The 27,835-nt window shown below is 38.0% G+C and overlaps 1 protein-coding gene across 1 annotated transcript in view; it reads left to right on the top strand.

Moving 5' to 3' along the window:
- The window catches only part of TNKS1BP1 (tankyrase 1 binding protein 1), a 127,373-nt gene that overhangs the window by 44,449 nt on the left and 55,089 nt on the right, over positions 1-27,835 (top strand). Inside the window, exon 5 of the mRNA XM_053692275.1 lies at positions 25,679-27,483. Within this exon, the coding sequence (XP_053548250.1) occupies positions 25,679-27,483 (1,805 nt within the window). The remainder of the gene's footprint in view (positions 1-25,678; positions 27,484-27,835) is intronic.

The raw sequence follows: 27,835 nt of genomic DNA, 5'->3' as shown, positions 1-27,835 counted from the left end.
CGAGCTCAATCTGATTGGCTGATTGGATCAGCCAATCGGATTGAACCTGAATCTGATTGGCTGATTCAATCAGCCAATCAGATTTTTTTAACTTAATTCCGATTGGCTGATAGAATCCTATCAGCCAATCGGAATTCGGCGGACGCCATCTTGGATGACGTCATTTAAAGGTACCTCATTCCAAGTTTAGCGATCGGCCGGGATGGATGCTCCGCGGCGGCGGAGCGAAGAAAGAAGATTGAAGATGCCGCCGGAAGACTGAAGACTTTGCTGCCGCTTGGAGGAAGACGTCGCCGGAGGAAGATTTCTTCTTTGCCGCTTGGAGGACGACATCGCCCGGATCGGATCAGGAGTTCGGCCCGGTGTGGTGAAGACAAGGTAGGGAGATCTTCAGGGGGGTAGTGTTAGGATTTATTAAGGGGGGTTTGGGTGGGTTTAGAATAGGGGTATGTGGGTGGTGGGTTGTAATGGGGGGGGGGGGGGATTGTATTTATTGAATGCAAAAGAGCTGAATTCTTTGGGGCATGCCCCACAAAAGGCCCTTTTAAGGGCTGGTAAGGTAAAGAGCTTTGAAATTTGTTTAATTTAGAATAGGGCAGGGAATTTTTGTTATTTTGGGGGTTTATTATTTTATTAGGGGGCTTAGAATAGGTGTAATTAGCTTAAAAATCTTTTAATCTTTTTTTTATTTTTTGTAATTTAGTGTTTGTTTTTTTTTGTAATTTAGTTTAGTTAATTTAATTGTATTTTTAGATAGATGTTTGTAGTTTATTACATTTATTGATAGTGTAGGTGTATTTATTTTACAGGTAATTGGGTAATTATTTTAACTAGGTAGATATTAAATAGTTAATAACTATTTAATATCTATTATACCTAGTTAAAATAATTAACTATTTACCTGTAAAATAAATATTAACCCTAACATAGCTACAATGTAATTATTAATTATATTGTAGCTATCTTAGGGTTTATTTTATAGGTAAGTATTTAGATTTAAATAGGAATATTTTAGTTTATAAATTAATTAGATTAATTTAATATAAATATAGTTAGGGGTGTTAGGGTTAGATAGAGTTAATATAGTTAATATAAATACTATAGTAACTATATTAACTATATTAACCCTAATATAATTAGGGTTAATATAGTTAATATATATAATGTAATAACTATATTAACTATAATATACTTAGGGTTAATATAGATAACATAGCTGGCGGCGGGGTAGGTAGATTAAATTAGGGGTTAATCATTTTTATATAGGTGGCGGCGGTGTAAGGGGTCAGATTACGGGATAGATAAGGTAGATGGCGGCGGTTTTAGGGGCTCACAGTAGGGGGTTAGTTTATGTAGATGGCGGCGGGGTCGGGGAGCGGCGTTTTAGGGGGTAATAACTTTATTAGGGATTTCGGGGGGGGGGGATCGCGGTTGACAGGGAGATAGACATTGCGCATGCGTTAGGTGTTAGGTTTATTTTAGAAGATCGCGGTTGACAGGGAGATAGACATTGCGCATGCGTTAGGTGTTAGGTTTATTTTAGCAGATCGCGGTTGACAGGGAGATAGACATTGCGCATGCGTTAGGTGTTAGGTTTATTTTAGCAGCTAGTTTAGGGAGTTACGGGGCTCCAATAGTCAGCGTAAGGCTTCTTACGGCTGCTTTTTGTGGCGAGGTGAAAATGGAGTAAGTTTTCTCCATTTTCGCCACGTAAGTCCTTACGCTGCATATTGGATACCAAATTGCGCGGGTTTGGTATACCTGCCTATGGCCCAAAAAACTGCGGGCGACGGCAGAAATATACGGGCGTAACTTCTAGCTTACGCCGTCTATAGGATACCAAATCCGCGCAATTATTGGCGTCGCCGGCTTTTGCGGGCGACGCTTTATATCGGATCGACCCCCTGGTAATGACTCAATTTGTCACTTGCTGACATCATAAGCCCCAGTGATAATCTGAGCAGCTGCAGTATTTAAAATGCTGGTGCACTAAGAATATCTGGGCTATGGTTCACATGCACGCGCAGAATAAAAAGTTAACACTAAAACAGTGATAACTATTACTAGAAGCGTTTTTGCTAATACTTGTATATTGCAAATATGTTTATATTCAAAGATATCATTAATCTATGTGCATTTATATTTTGACTGGAATATCCCTTTAATGTCCTTTTAGACAAAAGAATCTAGAAACAAGTCAAGTGTATAAAAAAAGGAACATGCTTCTCCACAAGTTCAGTAGTCAACAGTGAGTCACATGTAGGCAATATGTATGTTTACTATGATGTGATATAATCACACAGTCATGTACGGAACAGAAGTAACTTAGGATGCAGTCTATTGCCCCACCCACCGAGTGGCACTCATCGTTACCCAGAGGCTTTTCTTTACTGTGAGGTGAGGGGCACTTGTGGGAGGTGGACCACACTCATTTTGTGGGCAGAGCCTCGATTTGACCATCGGGGCTGTGGGTGGAATCAGGTCAGGGAATTGACAAAGCTGGAGCCATCCCTGGTTTCACTTTGGATACCGGAACATTTGCCATGAAGGGGAAAGCAGCAAGACAGTGGGGCAGAGCTCTCACCCTGTGCCAGTCCTGCAATATACATACAGTTGGAAGCTCTGGGGTTAAGAGCTCTGATTTAGCATTTTGCTGGCATTGATGCGACTCACAACACTGTGAGCAGGCAATACAATGCATGTTTATAGGAATATGAATATATACTTGAAATGCCCTTGCTAGAAGCACTAAACACTGTCAGAGAAACAATGATGGATTTTACTACAAGTGTTTTTGCTAATACAAGTGTACTGGATGAATATTTTTGTTCAAAACAATACTACTTTCCCCCATAATGCCACAGTAAAATATCGTGTCCCAGGCCTACAAATGTGCTGAACCTGGGCAAGATTTACATCTCTAGTGAAGGCCCCAGGCGCAAATTACCCATCACCTCTCTGTCTGTTTCTTATATTTAGGAATTCCTTACCAACATAATGATTCACATCCCAATAATTGTGCTCTGACTAAACAAGAGGGCATAGACTAATGTTATATAGTTTTATAGATTTACCCTCTTTTATTTTCATAAAGGGCTATTCTAGTGATACAATGACATGCTCTAATTTTTCAGAGTATGTCATTTTATCAATAGCGATGCCACAAAGCTACGTGTTTTTTTTTTTTTTTAAATAATTTTTATTGAGGTTTTTTTTATAATGACAACATAAAAATATGACACCTACATATTACAAAACATAGCAATGATTGTCTCAACAACAATATGACAGGAAAAGAAAACATATAATAAATGCCAAAATACATCTGAAAACCTCCTTTTATGTTTTTTATATCATAATGGGAGTAGCTATTATTCCAGGCCATTGTGCTAAAAGACGCTCTGAAGGAGCACTGTAGCTACTAGACAGACCCAATTTATTATGAACTTCTTGAGAACCTAAATAACTAGTTTGTCATAGAATTGAATGCTTCTTATTATTAAAGGGTCTTGATACCAAGAGCAAAATAAAGAGCGAGGGGGAAGTTGGGGAAATGTCAGCGGGTAATCACCGCTATACAGATAATTATGTAACAATAATATTAAGCAAAAATAGATACAAAAGTCCTGGGATGAATTCATAAAAACGTCTTTTATTGGAAACAAGTTTAAAATTGAAAGGCACACACAAAAAGAAAAATGAAAGAGTAGCACCAGGTGTGGCACTGTCTGGCTTACGCGTTTCGGCTTGAAGCGTAGTCATAGCCTATAGTGCTATGTGTCACACCCCTTAAGTAAGGATACCTAAAATCTAATTGGTTAAAAAATGATGAACACACCTGGAGTTTACTTAATATACACGTTCTGTGAAATCTAAACAGCCTCCATAATATAACAAATGCACAGCAAGAATTATTGTTACCTATCTAATGTTATTACATATAGCGTGACCAGGGACAACGTGTAAGAAAAAGGAAGAGAGAAAAGAACAAAAGCGGATAAAAGAGGGCAGAGAATAGTAAGCAAAACTAATCATAACTAAACATAATAAACTAAGCTTATCAAGACATCAACGTTTAAGGCTATACTCCTAAGCCACTATGTAGATATGTGAATACTCTAACTGTCTGAGCATAGACAAATAAACAAATTGTTAATTAACAATAATATTAAGTACTTAAGTTATATGATGAAAATAATAAGAACAGCAATGTAAATAGTCATGGTCAACTACAATGGGGGGGCGGAAGACCATAGAAATGTTAATTGACTAGGTCAATTAGTTATAACATGATGCGTGGTGTGCAGCACCAAGCTATACGGAAATTAAGTGTAATTTGTAATGAGTATCAAGAAAGAGCAGGTATAGCTCCAGTCTAGCTAGGATGAGATCTAAGTTTCACTATTGGAGCATTTATGCAGTATCTCCCCTCAGGGATATTGTCACCACTGGACAGAGACGGTTAAGGGATGGTGGATATGACCCGCTCACAGATGTAGAGCGGGAAAGGGTGAGGGGAGATACAGTCGGTGGAGAAATGTTATGGGAGCTGGTGGCCCTGTAAATCAGAAACCTGGGGATATTATAGTAAATAAAAAGTAAAAATATATTGGGATTGAGGTGCTATAGGATGCAATTTACAATGCACATTAACCTTTAACCTTTAGGATAGTGAGTGTCGGCTTGAATATTCTAGATCTCATTATATGTCTATGAAGATACGACAGTTAGGTCATCTAGCTAATCAGGGTAACAGTTATTCAGATCTCCTTCAATAAGCTATATCAGATATATTACTACCATGTACAGAAATATTTAGGGGAAATAGTAATGATAGATAACATGTAGAATTACAATAACATATCATTTAAACAACAGAACCAGGTACCAATACAACTGAATACAGTAGTATATATTGTATATAAAACCAGGATAGTGGGTGTTAGCTTGCATGTACTAATTCTTATAATATGTCTATGCAAATACAACAGTCAGGTTATCTATCTGATTAGGATAACTATTATTCATCATATCCCCTTCAATAAACCATATCTGATATATTACTATCATGTATACAAATATTTAAGGGGGATAATGACAGCAGATAACATATAGAATAATAATAACACAGCATTGAGACAACAAAAACAGATACTTGTACAATTGAATATAGATGCGTAACCATATATAAAGCCTAGTGTATACTGTCAGATAGAGCGACAACAGGATAGTGACTCCACTGAGAGTAAAGAACATAGGAAATAGTATATTTAGCACTACGTTTTATATGGACAAGAACATCTTATATACTTTGTAAGGCAAATGTGTAAGATTTGGTATGTAACAAGTAGATGCAGGAACAATAATGGTAGCAGCAGCCAAAGAGCAGGTCCTAGTGGTCAGCAGCACTCAGGATAAGTGCTAAATTAGCAATGTAAACTGCAACCATTTTCTAGCTGTTGTATGCAAGGCCACTATATGGCATAAATACTGAACATATGAACATCATGTCGTCCTAGGAGTACCCGTAAGAAGGCTTAGAATAGCAACTAAGCTTCATTATGGCAAGTTATAGCCTTTGATATATATCTAAAAGTAAGGTATATGGTAAGTGGGTTTACTCTATAACAGCTCTGAGAGCTGCATAACTAATTAAAATACAAAATGTGCGCAAACCTGCTGGAATCATTTCTTGTTGACTGGGCTTACAGGATAATACACCAGGCGTGTAATTTTTATTTTTAGCAAATAGGATCTCTGACTATAGGGATATAACAGTTTGGATCATATAATGTAACTTGTGAAACTAAATAAATATTGGCTGTAATAGAAATTAATACCCAGTAACGAAGCCTAAGCTTCAAGATAGAGAGAGTGCGCTAACAAGCTAAAAGTATACACACCATATAAAGATTGATGTTAAAATTTAATAAACACATAAAACAAAATACACACAAAATATATAAACACTAAATATAGGGACGTCTCCCTGTAAAGTAAATGGAACCAGATTAAAAAGTCCTAAAAAAACAGGTTAAGACCTATGAGTGGAGCAAATATTTGTAAATACCAATTGGTAATTATTGACATCAAAAGGATGTTAAAATGTGTGGCAAAACAATAATATTATAAAATATATGGCATAACACTGATATCATAAAATATAACTTAAAAGCGAGGATTTAATGATAAAGACAAGAACCAAGTTCATATGTATAGTCACAGTGCAGGTGGCGGTATGCAAATGAGCATCAGTATTGGAACAATGGTAAGAAAATGACGGTTTGGATTCAAATATAAAACAACTTGTACCACAAATAGATACAGTTTACTATACACACATAATGGTATTATCCCATTTTATCTAATATCATGCAGAGGGAAAGAGAACTCATTGCAGAGTAATCCCCACTAAAGTAAATCTGAATGCAAAGGCAGAGCAGACCTGTGGGGTATAAATGTGGAGAGTCTCAGTGCACTTGTGAATACCATCTTATATGCAAACAGTGAATAGAAAATTAATAAAACAACACAACTGTATACATTGCTATATGAACATAGAGCTGAGATCCTCACATCATATTTAGTTTAGTAAATATATAAAGCACAATTTTGGGCTCATCCTGAAACCGGTAGGATATCCTCACAAAAATTGGATGTGAACTCTCAGGGCGTGTGCAATAACTGAGCCCTTCAGAGTGTATCACTATGGCCCTATCTTTAGCCTACCCCTACAGGTAATGGTGACCTCCATATAGAAAACCACAGTGTTAAGTTCCTGTAGTTAGATTTTGAAACTGGCGCAGAGTCGGGTCCTAGCAGACGTGTGATGCGCTCAGGGTGCAGACATAAGCTGGTATCTCTAAAAAAATTTCTACAGTCTGGGAGATCTGAGCATGACATATATGAAGCGGAGGCTGTATTCAATAGTGCGGGGCTCAGAGGCTGCAATCCAACATGGGCTTGATGTTTCCCAGCGACCGGCCGCATCGCTAGGAAACCAAAAGTAAGTTCCTCTGTGTCCATCCTGTGAGTAGAATGCATCTCCGTCGCCACGGAGTGTTCGGAGCATGCCTTTGCTACATGTGGGGTTGTTTCGCTATCCTGGTCTCCATCCAGCTCCGCTTGCTCCTCAAGATCAGTTTTAGGAGATCTAGCTTGCTCCATCTCCTTGCGGGCACCAAAGAGAGCTTGAGTTAAGATACCAGTTCTGTCAGGTATGTCGCTATGCTCGCCCCTCAATGCGTCCACAAGGGAGACAAAATATACGTCCATCCTGTCTGACATCTGTTGTAAGAGGTGTACAATCTCCATTATTTGGTTATTACTTCTCTTGTGGTACATTTGGGACACGTTGGCTAATAGAACGGTGCTTCCTCCTCTTCAGGGATATAAACATCCAGGCTATATTGCACACAGTTTGCTGATTTTCCAAATGCGCTGTACCGTCTGAAGTCTAGGCGTGCCAAATAGGCCTCAGTGCATAGCGTTATTATGTGGTGATCTCTGGAGATGTGTAAGTTAAAAAAAAAAAAGGGAGAAGTTTGTAGGTTCCCCTGTCTTCTTCAGAGACTAAGCTTATTGTAAATGTCTTTTAAGAAGAATAAAGTAGGCTTTTAGACATTTAAATGCCTTGGTTATAGCTGGAGCTCATAGTAGCTGCATCCACTTGCTTCGGCTGCTGGCTCCGCCCCCCCCCCCCACAAAGCTACGTGTTTAACCCCTGCATAATGGTTAAACACATAGTTAAAGTACCACTCAGGACTTGCTGAGTACTGCTGGTAAAGAGCACAAACTGTTGCTGATTCAATCAGCAGTGCTAGTCACACAGCTAGGTCTTGCTACTAGCGCTGCTGATTGGCTCAGCATCAATTTCAGTACTCTGTAGGTCCCAATCTGTACTTTAACTATGAGTTTAACTCATTTGTGGGGGCTAGACACATAGAGTTGCAGGGTAAAATTACATGCTCTAACTAAGTTCTAAAGAATTAAAGGGATATGAAACCCAAATTTTTTCTTTCATGATTCAGAAAGAGCATTCAATTTTAAAAACGTTTCAAATTAATTTCTATTATTTCATTTGTTTTGTTATCTTTGTATCCTTTGTTGAAAAGGATACCTAGACATACAGTATATGCCTCATGTTACTGGCTCACCCAATGTGTTAACTAGCTCCCAGTGGTGTATTGCTGTTTTTTTTCAACAAAGGATACCAAGAGAATAAAGCAAATTAAACAATAAAAGTAATTTGGAAAGTTGGTTACAGTGATATGCTCTATATGAATCATGAAAGATAATAATGTGGGTTAAAGGGACAGTCAACACCAGAATTGTTGTTTAAAAAGATAGATAATCCCTTTATTACCCATTCATCTATTTAGCATAACCAACACAGTTATAATAATACACCTTTTACCTCTGTGATTATCTTCTATCTAAGCTTCTACAGACTGCCCCCTTATTTCAGTTCTTTTGACAGACTTGTCTTTTAGCCAATCAGTGCTTACTCCTAGGTAACTTTACGTGCATGAGCTCAATGTTATCTATATGACATACATGAACTGGCACCCTATAGTGGTGAAAAACTGTCAAAATGCCTTCACATAAGAGGCGGCCTTTAAAGGGACAGTCTACACCAGAATTTTTATTCTTTTAAAAGATAGATAATCCCTTTATTACCCATTTCATAGTTTTGCATAACCAACACAGTTATAATAATATACTTTTAACCTCTGTGATTGTCTTGTATCTAAGCCTCTGCAAACTGCCCCTTTTTCAGTTCTTTTGACAGACTTGCAGTCTAGCCAATCAGTGCCTGCTCCCAGATAACTTCTCGTGCACGAGCACAGTGTTATCTATATCAAATACGTGAACTAACACCCTCTAGTGGTGAAAAACTGTTAAAATGCAATCTGAAAGAGGTGGGCTTCAAGGTCTAAGAAATTAGCATATGAGCCTACCTAGGTTTTAGCTTTCAACTAAGAATACCAAGAGAACAAAGCAAAATTGGTGATAAAAGTAAATTGGAAAGTTGTTTAAAATTACATGCCCTATTTGAATCATGAAAGTTTATTTTGGACTTGACTGGCCCTTTAAATGTCCCTTTGAGTAAAAAAAAAAAAGAAAAATCTACTTATAAGTTTCTGTTGCTCTATTATCATTTTCTTTACATATTCTTCAGATTGTGCATGCATGGAGTTTATGTGCAATTGCACATTTATAGAGATTTATATAAAACCGATCTTTCTTTATTTAATGCAGATACAGCTAATTTTCAAACATGTCTAGACATTTCAGCATAAAGAATGGTATACAGTATTTTTTGCAATTATTTAAAGACAGGAAAGCAGTTATTTTTTTTTTTTTTTGGGGGGGGGGGGGGTAAAATTATTACAACCTTAGAAATTTAGTTTTAGGACTCAGAGGGAGTCCAGCAACAAAATTACTGTTTCAGCTTTCCATACATTTATATGGTTGGAAAGATATGCACAGTACTAGGGAAAATATAGCAGCCAAGTTTATACTGAAACCATCTAGATTTTTTTTTCACCTGACGTTAATCCTATAGTTTGTATTTTTAACCCCTTGGTAGCCAGAGAGGGCATCATTACATCAGATAGCAAGGCTTTTCAGTCTACTTTGGCAGTCAGGCTTTTAAATCTGTGGTATTTTGTCATTTAATTATATGTTTCATGTCCAAATTGATGCCATACAATAATAAAAGCATGCCAAGCAAAACCAAGGGTGGATTTATGAATTCTTGGCAGATAACCACAAATAGATTTTCCCAGGTTTTGATCGTTTTGTTTTCATACAAAATGTTTTTTCTTTTTTATAATATATCACAGTGGGTTCCAATCTTTAAATATATTTAAAAAAAAAAACATTTAAATAATATATATATAATTAAAAAATGTGAACATAGCCAACTTGGTAAATATTGTCAGAAATTAATATATATAACATCTTATGATGCACAGCTGTATAGTGCAACTAACGCTTCTAATTAGGTCAGAGGCAATTTATGCTCAGGACCCGCAATGGAACTTTACTGGGTTTCATTTCATAGAATTACAGCATTTCTAGTGTTAAAATTACATGCTGTAATGGATTAGAGCATGTCATTTTAACACTAACGGCTCATTAAACATGTTAAAAATAATAATAAATAAATAATCTCTAAATGATAAATAACTCCTTTAGGTTTATTTTTGTATTTTAAATAGGAAGGAATGGCATGATTGAGTATAAGTGACTCCAGAAACTCTGTTGCACATTAGATGATATGGACAACTCATACAGAAAATGTTGGTTTTATTTAGTACAGGAACTTAAAGGGACAGTCTAATAAAAAATAAACGTTCATGATTCAGATAGGGCATGTAATTTTAAACAACTTTCCAATTACTTTTATCATCAATTTTGCTTTGTTCTTTTGGTATTCTTAGACGAAAGCTAACCCTAGGAAGGCTCATATGCTAATTACTTAGCATTTGAAGGTCGCCTCTTATCTGAAAGCATTTTGACAGTTTATTCACAACTAGAGGGTGTTAGTTCATGTGTGCCATATAGATAACATTGTGCTCACGCCCGTGGAGTTACCTAGGAGTCAGCACTAATTGGCTAAAATGCAAGTCTGTCAAAAGAACTGAAATAGGAGAGCGGTCTGCAGAGGCTTAAATACAAGGTAATCACAGAGGAAAAAAATATATTTATATAACCATGTTGGCTGTGCAAAACTGGGAAATGGGTAATATAGGGATTATCTATATTTTTATATAATTAAAATTCAGGTGTAGACTGTCCATTTAAATTTAAAAAAAAAAAATTAAAGCACTGTAAAATATTTTCAAAATTCACATTTAGATGGCAAAGAGAAATTTTTTAAGTACCATGTCCCTTTAATTCCAATGACTGAACACATTTTAACAGCACAGTAGCTATTTAGCAATAGCTAACTTTTTGTCAATAAAGCCTTCCAGCAAAATAGTAATGATGGAAATTATAGTGTGATTTGGGCATGCAGTAAACTCTATAAAATACAATTGTTCTATAAAAATGATATCTGAATTGTTGTAAGATCAAAACAAGTGCAGTTAATCAGATGCAAAAACCGAACTAGGACCTCTCCTATAAGGCTGTCCTTCACTTGATGCTAAAATTTGGCATTTTCTGTGGATAAGAGGGGAATAATGAGAAAAGCTTAGCTGAAATCCAGTACACACAAGCTCAAAACAAAGGACTGCAAATTCTGTCTCTGGAAATAGTGAATATTGGCTGAGGGTTGTTTTTTTATCCCTTAATATTAATCCTGTGCTTGAATGTTCAATTCAGAGGAAAGTTGATACCATTTTGCACTCTCACAGCTAATGTCTTAGGAAGATATTAGTGGAAAATATATATATTGGATTAGCCATTTTAGTCCAGTGTTGCTACAGACTAGGGATGGGCGAATGTTTTGCAACATTAAAAAAATGAAACAAAGTTTAACACGTTCGTTTGTAAGCCTCGAATTTAGAATGTTTGTACAAAATTCTAACATTCGTTTAATGTAATAGTATTTATAATGCTTTTTTTTTTTTTTTTTTATTTTAAATATTTTTATTGAGAATGAAAATAGACATACATAGATTGTGACATATAATAGTACAAACAAATAGATGGTATGTTCCAAGGCAATGGAATGGCATAAGAGTAAATAACTGCATACATGGACAATAAAATAGAAAACAACTCAGCCTATATATCTAAGTAGTTGTGATATGCTAAAATAAAACAAAAACTATTCAAAACTAATCCTCAATTTTCTACCTCCTATGACAAAAAGTGAAGCCACTCTTGGACCTCTATTACATAAAAAAGAAAACTACAGGAGGGTTTTATTAATATCAGGTCCCTTATATACCTGTTAATTGAAATATAAATATGAATCTATGTGCAGAGATCACACAACAATACTTACTTGAAGGCAAGAACTGTCTGAGACATAAGCAAACATGTAGGATACAATAAAACCTCAGATTACTTTGAAGGTAGAATGCAAACTATAACCTATAACAATATACAGTCGCTTATGAGATTAGCTGCTAGGGTAATATGCCCGTTGACTTTGCCCCACTGATGAGGATAGGACATATTCTTGACAGGTATATCATTTTATACGTTTGTTAAAGCTTCAACAGCGGCCAGTCTAGAAGTGCCTGCACATGCTGCAACCAATTCATTAGCTGCTCCGTTGCCCCTAAATATTAAACCTTCTTAACGTGTAAAGAAATAAAAATAAACATTCTCATTATCAGTGAGTAGGATGTTAGTAGCGATTTCACTATCAACAGGCTAATAACTCTACTAACATGAAATATCAAGACAGGGTACTGGGATGTGAATAAATATATCAGAATGACAACTGGTTATTTAGGACATGTTTAAGATATATCATCTAGCCAATGTTAGTCCCAAATGCCAGATTGTAACTCCATCTTGGAAAGTCAATAGTTTAACCGACACCAGATTTATTGAGGCGGTAGCCGTATAGAGAATAGTCCTTCCATGTCCATAAATGTGGAGCCGATTGCCGGGTCTTCTGCCAGAACGGAGATGGGACAATGTAATCTACAGTTCGCTGTATGTTCTTATGCCGTCTCCTCTGTGAAATAAGAGCTGCAAGATTCATACGGGCAAGTGAACTTGACTGCTTGTCATATGAATAACTCGGAGCTGCTCTTACAGCCCTGCTCTCCGCTAACAGGCTGGATGCACTAAATTCCCCTGAGGGCTGTGCTGTCGTTTGGTAGCGGAGATCTTCCGGCGGCGTCTGAGCTTGCTGTTCGGTCACCTCAATCTCAACCAAATCAGCGCCTTCTTGTTTGGGTTCTTGTTTCAGATCTAGTTGTATCTGTGGACGCGGTCCACAATGCGATGTCTTCACCCCTGACTCAAACAGGGCACAAAGGTCTCTCTCCAGCGCTGCAAAGCGATCTATCAGCAGCTGTGTCACTGTCGTCTCCCATGGACCCAGGCAATCCATGCTAGTATCGAAGCAACTCCAGGTCAGCTCGAGCCGTCCCCACAACAATAGCGAAATCAATTACTAGCCACAAGTGGGTTATAGCTTAAAGGTTTGAGGTATCAAAACGTCTCTATGCACTATCAATGTAGTTCTTCAGCGCAAATGGCTGATTAGTCTGACTTGTAGATCAGGAAAGTGGAGGGATAGATGAAGGTCTAGGCCTTTGTCAGGCCTCCGCTGCGTACCTTCTCTATTTCTGTTTGCTAGGCTGTAATTTTCAGATAGAAAGTACTCAAAGTAACTCCACAGATGTAAAGGAGCTTCAGATCCTCAGATACAAGCTTAGTGTGTGGAACAAAGGAGGGATAAACAACGGCTTTAACAACTCCTCAATCAGCCAAAATTAGCAAGCAGCCATCTTGGTCGCTGGTCGGACACGCCCCCCCTATAATGCTTTTTTTAAATGTAATATTCAATTTGAATTTTTATAATAATTTCGTTTGGAATTATGCAATAGTCGAATTTGAAAAATTTCAATTGATATATTTGTAATAGTATTTCTAATGCTCTCTTTAAATGTAATACTCGAAATAGAAACATTCAAATTTATATATTTGTATCTATTATGTATCAATTTACTAAATTCCCTACCACATGAACTATTGAAATTCTGAACAGTATAAATAGAATGTTACATTCTAAATTTAGAATGTGGACATTCAATCTTGAACATTCAAAATCGAAAGTGACATTCTAAAACTGTAAATAGCATTTGATTATAGAATTTTTAAGAATATTCTTTCTTATAAACATTCGGTTATGTAAATCGAATTTCTACAATAACATTCGTTCTAACATTCGAATTTGAATATAAACACATTCGCAAATCCCTAATATAAATAAATATATATATATATGAGAGAGAATATGACTAAGTATTGCACTGTTGCATGTATATAATATATAACTGTGTGTTTAATGTCTGTAAAGGGATTAAAAACATCATTAAAATTAGCTGCAGATAAATGTGTGCAGCCACTAATCACCAGCTACCTCCCACTAATTATTATTATTATTATTATACTTTATTTATGAAGCGCCAACATATTCCGCAGCGCTGTCCATGGATACAATTCATTTAAATAAAACAATACAAGACTTGTAAAAGACAGGACAAAATTTACAAACACATACATGAGGGATTGAGGGCCCTATTCCCGTGGGAATTTACAATCTAGAAGGGTAGGAGGTTGAGAAACAGGAGGTGAGGACTGCAAGATTTGGAAAGATGTTAATACAGAGTTAGATAAGGGAAATGTTAGGTAAGTGAAGTTAATTTATTATTGAGTTGGGTGGTAGGCTTCCCTGAATAGAAAAGTCTTCAGGGAACATTTAAAGGAAGACAGATTAGGGCAAAGCCTGACAGCACGAGGGAGAGTGTTCCAGAGGGTAGGTGCTGCACGACAGAAGTCCTGCAGTCTAGCATGAGAAGAGGTGATAGTTGCGGATGCAAGGAGCAGGTCATTGTTGGATCTTAGTGGGCGGGCTGGAGTATACTTGTGTATTAGAGAGGATAGGTAGAGGGGAGCGGCGTTGGTGAGAGCTTTGTATGTAAGGGTGAGAATTTTGAATTTAATTCTGCTGTGAATGGGGAGCCAATGAAGGGACACGCAGAGAGGTGCAGCAGATGCAGATCGGCGGGAAAGGTGGATCAGCCTGGCAGAGGCATTTAGGATGGATTGAAGGGGGGAGAGGCTGTAAAGAGGAAGGCCAGCGAGTAGGTTATTGCAGTAGTCAAGTCGGGAGATAACAAGGGAGTGGATTATTTGCTTTGTGGTGTCAGCGCTCAGAAAAGGGTGAATTTTGGAAATATTGCGTAGATGGTTGCATCAGGATGTAGAAAGAGATTGGATATGGGGGACAAGGGTAGATTTGAGTCAAGTGTGACTCCGAGGCAGCGGACTTGGGGCGATGGGGAAATGGTGATGCCGTCAACAGGGATAGAGAAGTCAGAAGTCGGCGTAGAACTTGAGGGGGGGGGGGGAGAAGGAGCTCAGTCTTGGACATGTTAATCTTTAGGTGGTGAGAGGCCATCCAGGAAGAAATACCAGATAAGCAGTCGCTGACATGAGAAAGGACAGAGGGAGAGAGAGCAGGGATGGAGAGATAGATCTGGGTGTCATTAGCATAGAGGTGATATTTGAAGCCATAACTTTTGATAAGTTTACCCAGCGAAGATGTATAGATGGAGAAGAGTAGAGGACTTAGAACAGATCCTTGAGGTACTCCAACAGACAGAGGCATAGGAGAGGAGGAGTCGCCGGCAAATGACACAGAAAAGGACCTGTGGGAAAGATAGGAGTGAATCCAGGAAAGAGCAGTGTCACAGAGGCCAAAATAGCTAAGGGTCTGTAAGAGGAGGGGGTGGTCAACTGTGTCGAAGGCAGGCGAGAGGTCGAGTAAGATGAGTATAGAGTAGCGGCCAATACTTTTTTGCAGAGAAAAGATCATTTGTAACCTTGGTAAGGGCAGTCTCAGTTGAATGTTTTGGTCGGAATCCGGATTGCAGTGGGTCAAGCAAGGAGTTGGTGAACAGGAAGTTTTGATGTTAGTGGAAGCAGTGATATGGAGCGGTAGCTTTTGGGAGAATTAGGTTCGAGGGAGGGTTTTTGAGTATGGGAGTGACTTTTGCGTGTTTGAAAGAAGATGGGAATGAGCCGGTAGAGAGAGATAGGTTGAAGATGTGGGTAAGAGCAGGAGTGAGGGTGGAAGATAGGGAGGGTATTAGATGGGAAGGGATAGGGTCGAGTGGGCAGGTAGTGAGGCGCGAGGAAGATAGTAAGGAAGAAACTTCATTCTCAGTGGCTGGATGGCAGATAGAGAGGGTGGCAGAGGGAGTAATTGGGCCTGTTGGAATATTGTCGGTTGGTGTTGGGATGTTGCTTTGGATAGTAGGTGTTTTATTTAAAAAGTAGTCTGCCAGGGCTTGAGCACTAAAGACAGACAGGGGTGGTGGAGCAGGTGGGTAGAGGAGAGAGTTAAAGGTGGAAAAGAGTTGTTTAGGGTTTGAGGAAAGGGTAGATATGAGAGAAGAGAAGTAGGTTTGCTTGGCTAAGTGAAGGGCAGAAGTGTATGAACGAAGAATAAACTTATAGTGTATGAAATCAGGTTCAGAGTGAGTAATGAAGTATATTTACATATTTATTTTCAACAAAGATACCAAGAGAACAAAGTCAATTTGAAAACAGAAGTGAATTTAAAGTGCTGTAAAATAACTTGCTCTATCTGAATCATGCAAGAGACAGTTTACTTCTATTACGAAATGTACTTTGCTTGTATCCTTTGTTGTAATGCATACCTGGGTATACTCAAAATGAGTAGGCACTACTGGAAGTTAGCTGGTGATTGGCGGTTACACGCATATGCCTCTTTTCATTGGCTTATGGGATGTGCCCAGTAGGGCACTACTGTTCTGTAAACCACTTTAACAATGTGTTTAATCCATTTTACCTGGGTTAAACACATTATATTATATGCAAGCAATTTTACACTTGTATGACTGTTTAAGACAGAGATTAGCTGCTTTTAAACTTCTGATCTCACAGCTGCCAGAATTTTTTACATTGTTTGTTTCTTTCTTTTGGGCTCCCTACTCTATTTTTGCAATTTTTCTGGAATTCCTTATTTATTCTGTGCATGCCAGTGGCTCCCTAAAGACTCCTTTAAAGGGACAGTAAACTGGAACTCCAATTTCTAAACAAAGTATTGAGGTTATTACCTGCCACCCTCTAATCATGGGTGCAGCCATATTGAAATTAATCCTTCACTACATTCTAGTGCTGCACATGTGCAAAAAATGTTTTCAACTATTTGCATTATAACATAGGTTCCAAAATGGCAGCACCCAAGATTACAGGAAAGTGCATGAAATGTATTTAGTTTTTAGTGTCCCTTTAAAGTAGTACAATACCATAGTACTTTTTCACCAAGTATATCACTAAAATATTTAACATTTTCAATAAACGGTTGTTATTAAATGGAACCATGAGCAAGTTGGTATTTATTCTTCCTTAGGACCCATTGTTCAAAAACTTGATGGTATGGCGAGACATCACATAAAATCGCTTTTTTTTTTTTTAAACATTATGGGCTAGATTACAAGTGGAGCGCTAAATTTAACATGTGCCACGTTAAATAACCAGCCCTTACTTATTATTATTATTATCAGGTATTTGTAGAGCGCCAACAGGTTCCACAGCGCTATGAACATAGGTGGTATATAAAAACAGGTATCAAATGAGGAGAGAGGGTCCTGCCGAGAGTGGCTGGTTAATGCTACGCTCAAATTCATTAACCAGAGATCAGATCTCTGGTTAATGAAAGAAATTTCTGCAATTGTCCCCAAAATAAAGTGTAAGGTTCCTTTATTAAAATAAAAAAATTGTAGCTTCTTTATTTTTTTATTTTTTTTAAATAACTGTACAAAGCAGTTATAAGGGTTTAAAGTAAGGGGATGTGGGGGTGTTAGAAAAAAAGGCACTGAAAAGTACTTTTACATTGCGGTCTATGGGGACTGTATTAAAACTATAAATATTTATGTATATGCTTTTATACATAATATATATTGATGTGTTAATATGTGTATATACACATATAAACACATAAATATACACTCACCGGCCACTTTATTAGGTACACTTGTTCAATTGCTTGGTAACACAAATTGCTAATCAGCCAATCACATGGCAGCAACTCAATGCATTTAGGCATCTAGACGTGGTGAAGACGACCAAAATGAGCATCAGAATGGGGAAGAAAGGGAATCTAAGTGACTTTGAACGTGGCATGGTTGTTAGTGCCAGATGGGCTGGTCTGAGTATTTCAAAAACTGCTGATCTATTGGAATTTTAACGCACAACTATCTCTAGGGTTTACAGAGAATGGTCTGAAAACAAGAAAATATCCAGTGAGCGGCAGTTGTGTGGACAAAAATGCCTTGTTGATGTCAGAGGAGAATGGGCAGACTGGTTTGAAATGATAGAAAGGCAACAGTAACGCAGATAACTACTTGTTACAACCAGGGTATGCAGAATACCATCTCTGAAAGCACAACACGTTGAACCTTGAAGCAAATGGGCTACAGCAGCAGAAGACCACACCGGGTACCACTCCTGTGAGCTAAGAACAGGAAACTGAGGCTACAATTTGCACAGGGTCACCAAAATTGGACAATAGAAGATTGGAAAAACATTGCCTGGTCTGATGAGTCTCATTTCAGCTGCGTAGGGTCAGAATTTGGTGTAAACAACATGAAAGCATTGATCCATCCTGTCTTGTATAAATGGTTCAGGCTGGTGGTGGTGGTTTATTGGTGTGGGGGATATTTTCTTGGCACACTTTAGGCCCCTTAGTACCAATTGAGCATCGTTTAAACTCCACGACCTACCTGAGTATTGTTGCTGACCATGTTCATCCCTTTATGACTACAGTGTACCAATCTTCTGATGGCTACTTCCAGCAGGATAATGCACCATGTCACAAGGCTAAAATCATCTCAAACTGGTTTCTTAAACATGACAATGAGTTTACTGTACTCCAATGGCCTCCACAGTCACCAGATCTCAATCCAATAGAGCACCTTTAGGATGTGGTGGAATGGGAGATTCGCATCATGGATATGCAGCTGACAAATCTGCAGCAACTGCGTGATGCTATCATGTCAATATGGCCCAAAATCTCTGAGGAATGTTTCCAACACCTTGTTGAATCTATGCCACAAAGAATTAAGGCAGTTCTGAAGGCAAAAGGAGGTCCAACCTAGTACTAGCAAGGTGTACCTAATAAAGTGGCCAGTGAATGTATATGTATATATTCATAATCATATATATTTAAACTTTGCTGTCTAATGCTGCTTGACTTAACCCCTTCATTGCGCTAGGTTCTATGCCGTGTCTATCGGCATCAGAACAAGGCTCCTTATTGGAGCCTATGGAAGCGCGCTCTCATGAGTGCAAGGCTTCCATGCAATTTGAATGGGAGGGCGCATTCGCATTGTGCTTAACTTATAATACCAGTGCACATTTGCTGAGTGGAACGCAAATCTTGCACTTGCAAAAGTGCATTTTTGTGCTCCACTTGTAATCTAGCCCTATATTATAATGTATGTGTTTATCCTTCACATCACAAACCTTGCATATGGTTTTAGTCCTGATTTCCTGTGAAACCACCAGCAAAGAGAAGTAGCCGGGATACACATATTTTCAGAATGATTTAAGAAATGATCATGCTGCTGAGTTTGAGCAAGCTGTAGGAAAGCTATCTGGTATATTTAAGAAAACCACAACATTGTTGTACATTCTCTTCTTCAGACAAGGGAGCTTACTTAGGTTTGATGTCAGCTGCAGAGTGATTACATTTTTGCATGAAGAGCTGTATTATGAAAGTTTATACAGTTACAGGCTGTGTATTCTGTGCCTTTATAAATGACTTTGTAATAGATTTGATGTAATGTAATGGTAAGAATTTTTATACATATGAATATTTCCAGGGTAAAAACCCCTGATATTAAAGGGACAGTTTAGTCAAAAATAAACTTTCATGATTCAGATAGGGCATGTAATTTTATACAACGTTACAATTTACTTTTAGCATCAATTTTGCTTTGTTCTCTTGGTATTCTTAGTTAAAAGCTAAACCTAGGTAGGTCATATGCTAATTTATTAGCCCTTGAAGGCCGCCTCTTATCTGAATACATTTTGACAGTTTTTCACAACTAGAGGGCATCAGCTCCTGTGTGCCATATAGATAACATTGTGCTCATGCACGTGGAGTTACCTAGGAGCTAAAATGCAAGTCAGTCAAAAGAACTGAAATAAGGGGGCAGTTTGCAAAGGCTTAGATACAAGGTAATCGCAGAGGTAAAAAGTCTATTAATATAACCGTGTTGGGTATGCAAAACTAGGGAATGGGTAATAAAGGGATTATCTATATTTTTAAACAATAACAATTCTGGTGTAGACTTTCCCTTTACAACTCCACCAACTTATGACACCACATTTTGCTTTAGTTTTAAAATAAAGAATATTATGATAATTCTGAGACCATCACAGAGATGGTTAGAATCGTTAAAATGCGCAATGTGTTTCTTAAAGGGACATTGAACCCAATTTTTTTCTTTCGTGAGTAAATTAGAATAGAAAGTTGCTTAAAATTGCATGCTCTATGTGAATCACAAAAGAAAAAAATTGGGTTCAGTGTCCCTTTAATTAGTGATAAAATTGGCATTGCCTTAAAGAAACAATACACAATTTAGAGGCATATTAATCCTCCATACATATAATCATTCCCTGTGTTGTATTTAAGTGATTAAATACATGAAGTGCCCAGGTCTTACCCTGCATATTTTAGGATGAGACTCCAAATCATGTAAAAATAAACACTTTCTTATGAACCCTTACATTTGATCATAGTTAAATTGATATCACATGTCTAGATATATTAAGTATCTAAGTGAGAGATTTATAAACTCATTGAAAAAAATGTATTAACAATTAAATGGTTTGGTATGAAAAATTACAAACCCTTAAAAAGACTCATTACTCCTGTATATACATTCATCCAATACTGTAACAAAATATGAATAAAAAGATATGAAACCCGGGGGGCGGGGGGCCAAGCTGATCGGTTGTGTGCTGTAGGAGCTCCGGCTCTAAATCTTGCTAACGGAGGACTTCTGATAGTTTTATATTTAATTTAAACCACCTAATATTGCCCCTACCAGCTCACCACATGGACTGAATTATAGGCTGGACTCTGCTGCAGAGGAGTTTTACCTGGTAGCGCTCGCTCCTAGACTGCCACGTGGGTACAGAGCTTAGCCGCAACTCCTAAAAAAGATGATTTCTTTACCCATAGAGGACTCCCACAATGAACTACAATCCCTACTGGAACATGTAGCATGGAAGATGGAGGTACACTTTCAAGACCTCTCGGCTCATCTAAAGGCAGCTTTTCACACACGGGATGACCAGCAAGCGCTACTAGGTGAGAATTTGCCCGAATCTACACTCGAGCCTGAGATTAATTTTACCCCACCTGCCATTAGAGTGGATCAAGGAGATGGCAACTCTGTCAAATTTCGACACCATGAGGCTAACCCCACAGAGCTTTCTTGCCCACACGGGCAAATGAACCTAAAGTATCAGTATCACTGGCGCGCAAATACTTCCTGCACTGAGGTAAATATCCCGCTCCAGACCGGGTCTTTAGCACTGACTCACCCGGCGGATGTTTCCTTCTGCTTGACAAGTCGATTTTTGCACAACCGAGGACTTCACTGATGTCGACTGGGACGGATAAGATGAGGATGCAGCTGACTCTCATATGTCTCTCTCCTATCTCGCTGCTGAGAGGCTGCGGGGGTGATTTTTCTGAGATGCCATGCTCTGGTCGGCGGCAGAGAATCGGAAGGCTGACTCCCTCTGTGTTGGATGGCTGTTTAAGGCTCCCTTTTGACCCAGGTGGCGGTTGTCATCTTTGCTCCCTCAACTGCAGTCACTGACACTCTGGTCGTATTGACATGCTGGATATGGAGCTTTGCCGGAAAGTATATAGTTGCTATGTCTGATGTTATACAACACAAACTTGGATAATTGTTCTGCCTTCTCTTACAGTTTATGATATTATGTTTGCTGTCAATATTGGTGTTCTCTACGCTTCCAAATTCATTCTATATTTACTATGGCTCTAATTGTCCCACAGTTTTATTTTTGTTAGGGCAAAGTATACTATATATTTTATGTTTATATTAACTAGTATATGCAGAAGGGATCAGACTGTTTTATACACCTCAGCTAGACCGTTGGTGTTGATGTGAATGTACTATTCTTAAAAACCTTGTTCCTCTCCACACTTGCATTAAGCCTACACAGCACACTTAGGTAAACTGTGTTATTTAGTCCTACACTATACATCCCAACAAGCTCCATGTGGAATAGGTTGATGAGAAAAAAAAAAAGGCAGTGAATACATTAAGTGGAGAGCTCATAAGCTTCCAAATATGGGACTTTATGAACATTGTTTAACCCCTTAAGGACCAGCGACGTACCCTGTATGTCACTGGCCTTTTTTTGGGACTTGATTGTTTTATAGCGCGGTCTTGCCACCAGAGTTGAGACTGCTCTATTCCACAAAGCCTGCTGGAGGGAGTGGATTAATAGCGTGTTCTTGCTAGACTTGTGCTATTATGTCCTGAAAAAACCCTCAACAACCAGTGACATACAGAGTACATTGTGGTCATTAAGGGGTTAATACTTTCAGTTTTCCTAATGCATATACTCTGAAAATCAGGGTTCAATGTATATTCCAGTTTAACTATCTTATATCTTCAGCGTTACTAATTGTATATTCTAGTTTAACTATTTTATATCTTTAGCGTTACTAATGGTTGTCAACCTATACTATAATTGAGTTTGTGTCTAATATGCTCATACTCTGTTATATGCCTTATATATTAGTAACTGTTCATCAGTGATTTCCTATGGAGGCATCTATTACCTCGCTTTATCATTTGAGTATGTACCTAATAGATATTGTCACGATGGTTTGATGGTTAGATCAATATTATAGCTCATGCTTTATAGAGGCTCACTATAGACAATTAGGAACGAGTTAGTCCATAATGGCTAGACAAGTCTCAATAGGTCATTCCTAATGGATATAGACAAACCAAAGGACCCATAACTGCAGTCACTCCCTCAGAGCCTCTCATGGTATGCTATGTTTGTCCTTTAGTTAATAATATGAGAATGTGATGCATAGAGTTTTAGTAAAACTACTTGTAACATGAACATACTAGTTAGTGCTACTTACTGTTACCAACTATCTTATGTTATGGGCAGGTATGGTCTCAGTATTAACTGCTGCCTGTTCCTCCTTAGTTATGTTTACCAACCTGTTCTAGAAAGATAAAAATTCACTGTCTATAAATATGCAACAGTTGATTAGGAGACAACTCCCTATTGACATAGATACTTGATTTCACACCTCTAGCCAGCAGATTTGCCAGTGTTATTGAATTTAACACCTATCCATTTATAGGCAATTTTGTGTATGTGTATATAATATGAAGCTAGTATAATGCTCACCTCATCCCATATTTATTATGTTATAGACCCCCCTCAGTAGTATAATTTATGATCCCTGCAGCCAACAGCCTGCATATATGGTGATAACCACCTGACTGTATAACTTCTCTTATGTGCCCTTGTATTCCTAGAGGCCAAATATCATATGCTCTATGTTGACTCTTTGATTTACCCCTAATTCTCCAGTAACTATCTTAGAGGTCCCATTGCATTCCTCCTGTCGCCCTTTCATATGGCTCCGCCCCTCCACACTCCCCCATATTTGAATAGCGTTGCTTACCCGCTGAATTTCCTTCCCCCTTCATATTTTTGAAGCTAATAACTTCAGTTGCTAATTTACTCCTTCCATTACATATTCAGGTCCATAAGTGACCACTCCATATGCTATTTTTCCTCTAGACTACATTTGCTTTTCCTGGTCCAAAAGTGGCCGTTTGTGTTATCTGAGGAAATAAGTGAAGAATATAATAAAAAAAGAGGTTCCTAATATATACCTAGCACAATACTATGTTGTTATTTCATGTATAAGAATAACTATTGTAAATTTGACACTGTTGTTGTTTTTGTTGTGAGGTATTCCATACCTTTTGTATTTACCAGCATAACCTCAATAAAAAATTATTTAAAAAAAAAAAAAAGACATGAAACCCTAAATTCAGGTAGGTTTATTTTTGCTCAGTGTATTAAACTTGCAGAAATAGGTATCCTTTATGCATTAATAATACAGATTTTACCCGAAACATTTTAAAAACAAAGTATTTTTGCTATTCTAATGATAAAAACATAGCCAATTATTAATACATCCCCTACTAATGCAGCTCATTCAGGGACATGCTCACATGACATCAGAACCTTTGGCCATTAGACCCCTGTCAGATCTGAACCCTGTAGTCCTTCTGTCAACTACATACTCGCATTAGATCAGACTTCTGCCCCCTGCAGCCCCCTGTAAGCTACATATTCAGATCAGACCCCTGCCCTCTGCAGTCCCCCTGTAAGCTACATATTGACATCATATCAGAAAAACCCCCTGCAGCCCCATATCGGCTACATACTCACATTTGATCAGACCCCTGCACCTTGCAGCCCCCTGTAAGCTACATATTCACATCAGATCAGAATCCTGCCCCCTGCAGCCTCCCTGTAAGCTACATATTCACATCAGATCAGACCTCTGCCCCCTGCAGCCCCCTGTCAGCTACATACTCACATTTGACTCCAAAATGTCTTCAGCTCACAAAAGTAAGATAAGCTGTTATCCTTCAGATACTCTTTTTATCGTCATCTGCATATTAAAAAAAACAGCCAATCAGCAACATTAATGCAGAGTTTACACTTTGCTCTACTGTGATCTCATGGGATTTCACCACAATCTTGAAGGATTTCATAGTAAACTTCCTTAAAAATGAGGAGGGCTATAAAGTGACTGTGCCTGCACATGACAAATGCACGCCCCCTTGCAAGTCCTAGAACATGCATCCTGATTGGATGATTAAAGTTCCTATACAATAGGATGCAGCGATTGAGCACATTTTAGGTCAAATAGTATCCTTTTTTTATATACAGTCTTTGATGTGATATTTTTAAGTCAGCTTTTTACAGATATATTGTGTCACTTTCAAGTGATTCAACATTTGGAAAACATGTCCATTTAAACCCATAGGGAGCGAATTATCAAGCTCCGAATGGAGCTTGATGCCCCTGTTTCCGCGTGAGCCTTCAGGCTCGCTGGAAACAGCAGTTATGAAGCAGCGGTCTAAAGACCACTGCTCCATAACTGATCCGCTGCCTCTGAGGCTGCGGCCTTCACTCCACCCGATCCTATATGATTGGGCTGATTGACACCCTCTGCTAGCGGCTGATTGGCTGCAAATCTGCAGGGGACGGCATTGCACAAGCAGTTCAAAAGAACTGCTTGTGCAATGATAAATGCCGTCAGTATATGCTGTCGGCATTTATCGATGTGCGGCGGACATGATACGCTACATTGTATCATGTCCATCCGCACTTTAATAAAATTGGCCCCATAGTCTCCAGATTAAATCCAGCAAGTTCCCTGGTCTGCTCATAAAATGCATATTACATCTTAATTTCCAAAGCAGATTTGGTGTGGCATTTGTTGTTTATTATTTTTTTTCTTCTTCAAGTAATTAATTAGTTATTTATTTTTAACATCAGCTTTATTAGGACATTAAAAAAACAGTACAATCATAGTAGCGTACATACTGATCACAATTTTGTTTTAAACTTTTTGGTGTGGCATCTTTAAACAAGAAGGAACTAAATCCCAAATCCTATTACAATGTCCTTTTTTTCAAAAAATATGAAAATTGGATAAAGAATTCTTGTACATTGCAGTGTTTTTTATTTTTTTAAGTTTGATCAACCAGAAAGTAAGTACATACAAATTATTTAATACGATTAATACCTGTTCATAATAATTACATGGTAGCACAATTTGTATTTCCATAATTTTTACTTCTGGTGTGTATTTTCTGACATTCTTTTTGCTTGTATTTTTTAGATGCCCTCTGCAGTATATCTTTCAATGAAGGATGAACACTCAGACACCAAGGAGACACAGCAATTGGAATTCCATCCCACAATAGAAGAACACAATTTGAGAGAAAAAAACAAGTTATATAATGTCCAAGGTACCCAAATTTCCTCTATTCAAGATTCTGGAAGCATTTTAACCACTAAGCCAGACAGCTCAAAGGATGATGCATACTGGGAATCAGCAACAGATGCCAATCCCATGAACAAAGTAAGTGAACATTATCCTGAAAGACATGTTGGGAATCAGACAGACAGACAGCATGGAGACTACACAGAAAGACAATCAGCAGACTACACAGACAAATGGACCAGAGATTACAAAGAGAAACAGTCTGAGGTTTACACAAAAAGACATTCAGAAGATTTCATAGAGCAACAACCTGAATATCAAAAAGAGAAAGAGCAAGAAGATCAAACACAGGTAGAGTTAGACATTTCAAGAGTGGAAGAACATGGATATTATACAGGAAGTCAGTATGAATGCAAAGACACACGGCCTTGTGATTCTTTAAAAGAACAGAGTTTGAGTGGCATAGAGATACAGTATTCTGGTGTAAAAGAAAAACAACCTGTAGATGAGGAAGAGAGAGAACACAGGAGAGTTGAAGACAAACTACCTGTTAATGACTTAGATAGACTGTATGATGGTTATTTAGATAAGCAACATGAATTTTACACAGAAAGAATGAGAGAAGATACAATTGAGAAACTCTATAACATTTTCAACAAAGCCTCAGCAGAGAGACAGCCGTACAGTCACACTGAGAGACAGACTGCTGATTACACAGAGGAAGCAGAGTGTGAACCTGAAAATGATGCTGAGAAGATCCCTCGTGATCATGCAGAGAGTCAGCTAGTCGAATACTTGATAAGACAGGCTATTCAAGCAGAGGGGCAACATAAAATAAATACAGAGAGACCGCCCATAGCTAATGAAAAAAACCAGTATGAACAATATACTCAGAACCAACAGGATGGTTTTACTGAGAGACAACTTCATACAGAAAAAGAGTATGAAGAATACAGGAAGGAACAACATGAGGTTTACGAAAGGAGACAGCCTGAAAACAATGATATTAGGCAGTCCGATGATCAAGCTGAAAAACAACATTTAGTTTACCCGGATGGGCACACTGACAATTCTACTATAAGGCTGTCTAATCAAGCAGAGAAACAGCACGATGTTCACCTAGAGAAAAGTTATTTGGCTCATGAAGAGAAACTTTATGAAGACAGTGAGTCTCAACCTGTTGATGTGACCTATAAAACGTATGAACATTACATAGACAGGCAACATATGGATCATGGAGAAAGGCAGTTTGCTGATCAAAAAGAGGCAAATGAAGAAGATTTGAAAAAACAACTCATTGAGCATGAAAATACACATTATGAAGAGTACAGAAAGGAATGTGAGAAAGCTTACAACACACCACAGCCTACCAATCACTCACAAGAAGAATGTGAAGATTACACAAACAGACAATCTCCCGATCACTCGTCTAGAGAGGTGGGCAATCACATGAAGGAGCAGCAAGAATTTTACACAGATAATAAAATGGTTGATCAATCTGAAAAAGAATGTGAACATGACACAGGACCACAATATGAAGTTTACCAAGAGAAAATGTATGATGGTCATGTTAAAAGCCCAAGCTCAGATGCATACAGACAAACAGCAACTGATGGAGAGAGGCAGACTGGGAGTTATTATGAGGTTGATGAAACAGAAGAGGATACACAAGTACAGATATGTCCGACCTCACATTTAAGGTGTGTTTTTATCATCTTTTTTTCATCATGTATTAGTCTTTCTTTCATCTCTTAAAATGTAATAGCAAAATTAAAATACACTTGTAAGAACCTGCACCCTACATGTGAAAAAACCTGTTCTACCTAAGCAACAAAACTCAGCTGTATTCAATATTTCACAATATATCACTGCAGCCAAACCAATTTCCCATGGCTTTCTTTGTTGAAGAGATGCCTAGGTAGGTGTATATAGCATTACGTGGCAGGAAATATTGCTGCCATCTAGTGCTCTGCTCTTGCAAATGGATTCCTGAGCTTACATATCTGCTTTTCAGCAAAAGATACCAAGAAAATGAAAGCAATTTAATAATAG

This window comes from Bombina bombina, chromosome 9, assembly GCF_027579735.1.
Source record: "Bombina bombina isolate aBomBom1 chromosome 9, aBomBom1.pri, whole genome shotgun sequence".
Classification (NCBI taxonomy): Eukaryota; Metazoa; Chordata; class Amphibia; order Anura; family Bombinatoridae; genus Bombina; species Bombina bombina.
Note: the sequence above shows the minus strand (reverse complement) of the source record. Positions and strands in the feature narration are given on the sequence as shown.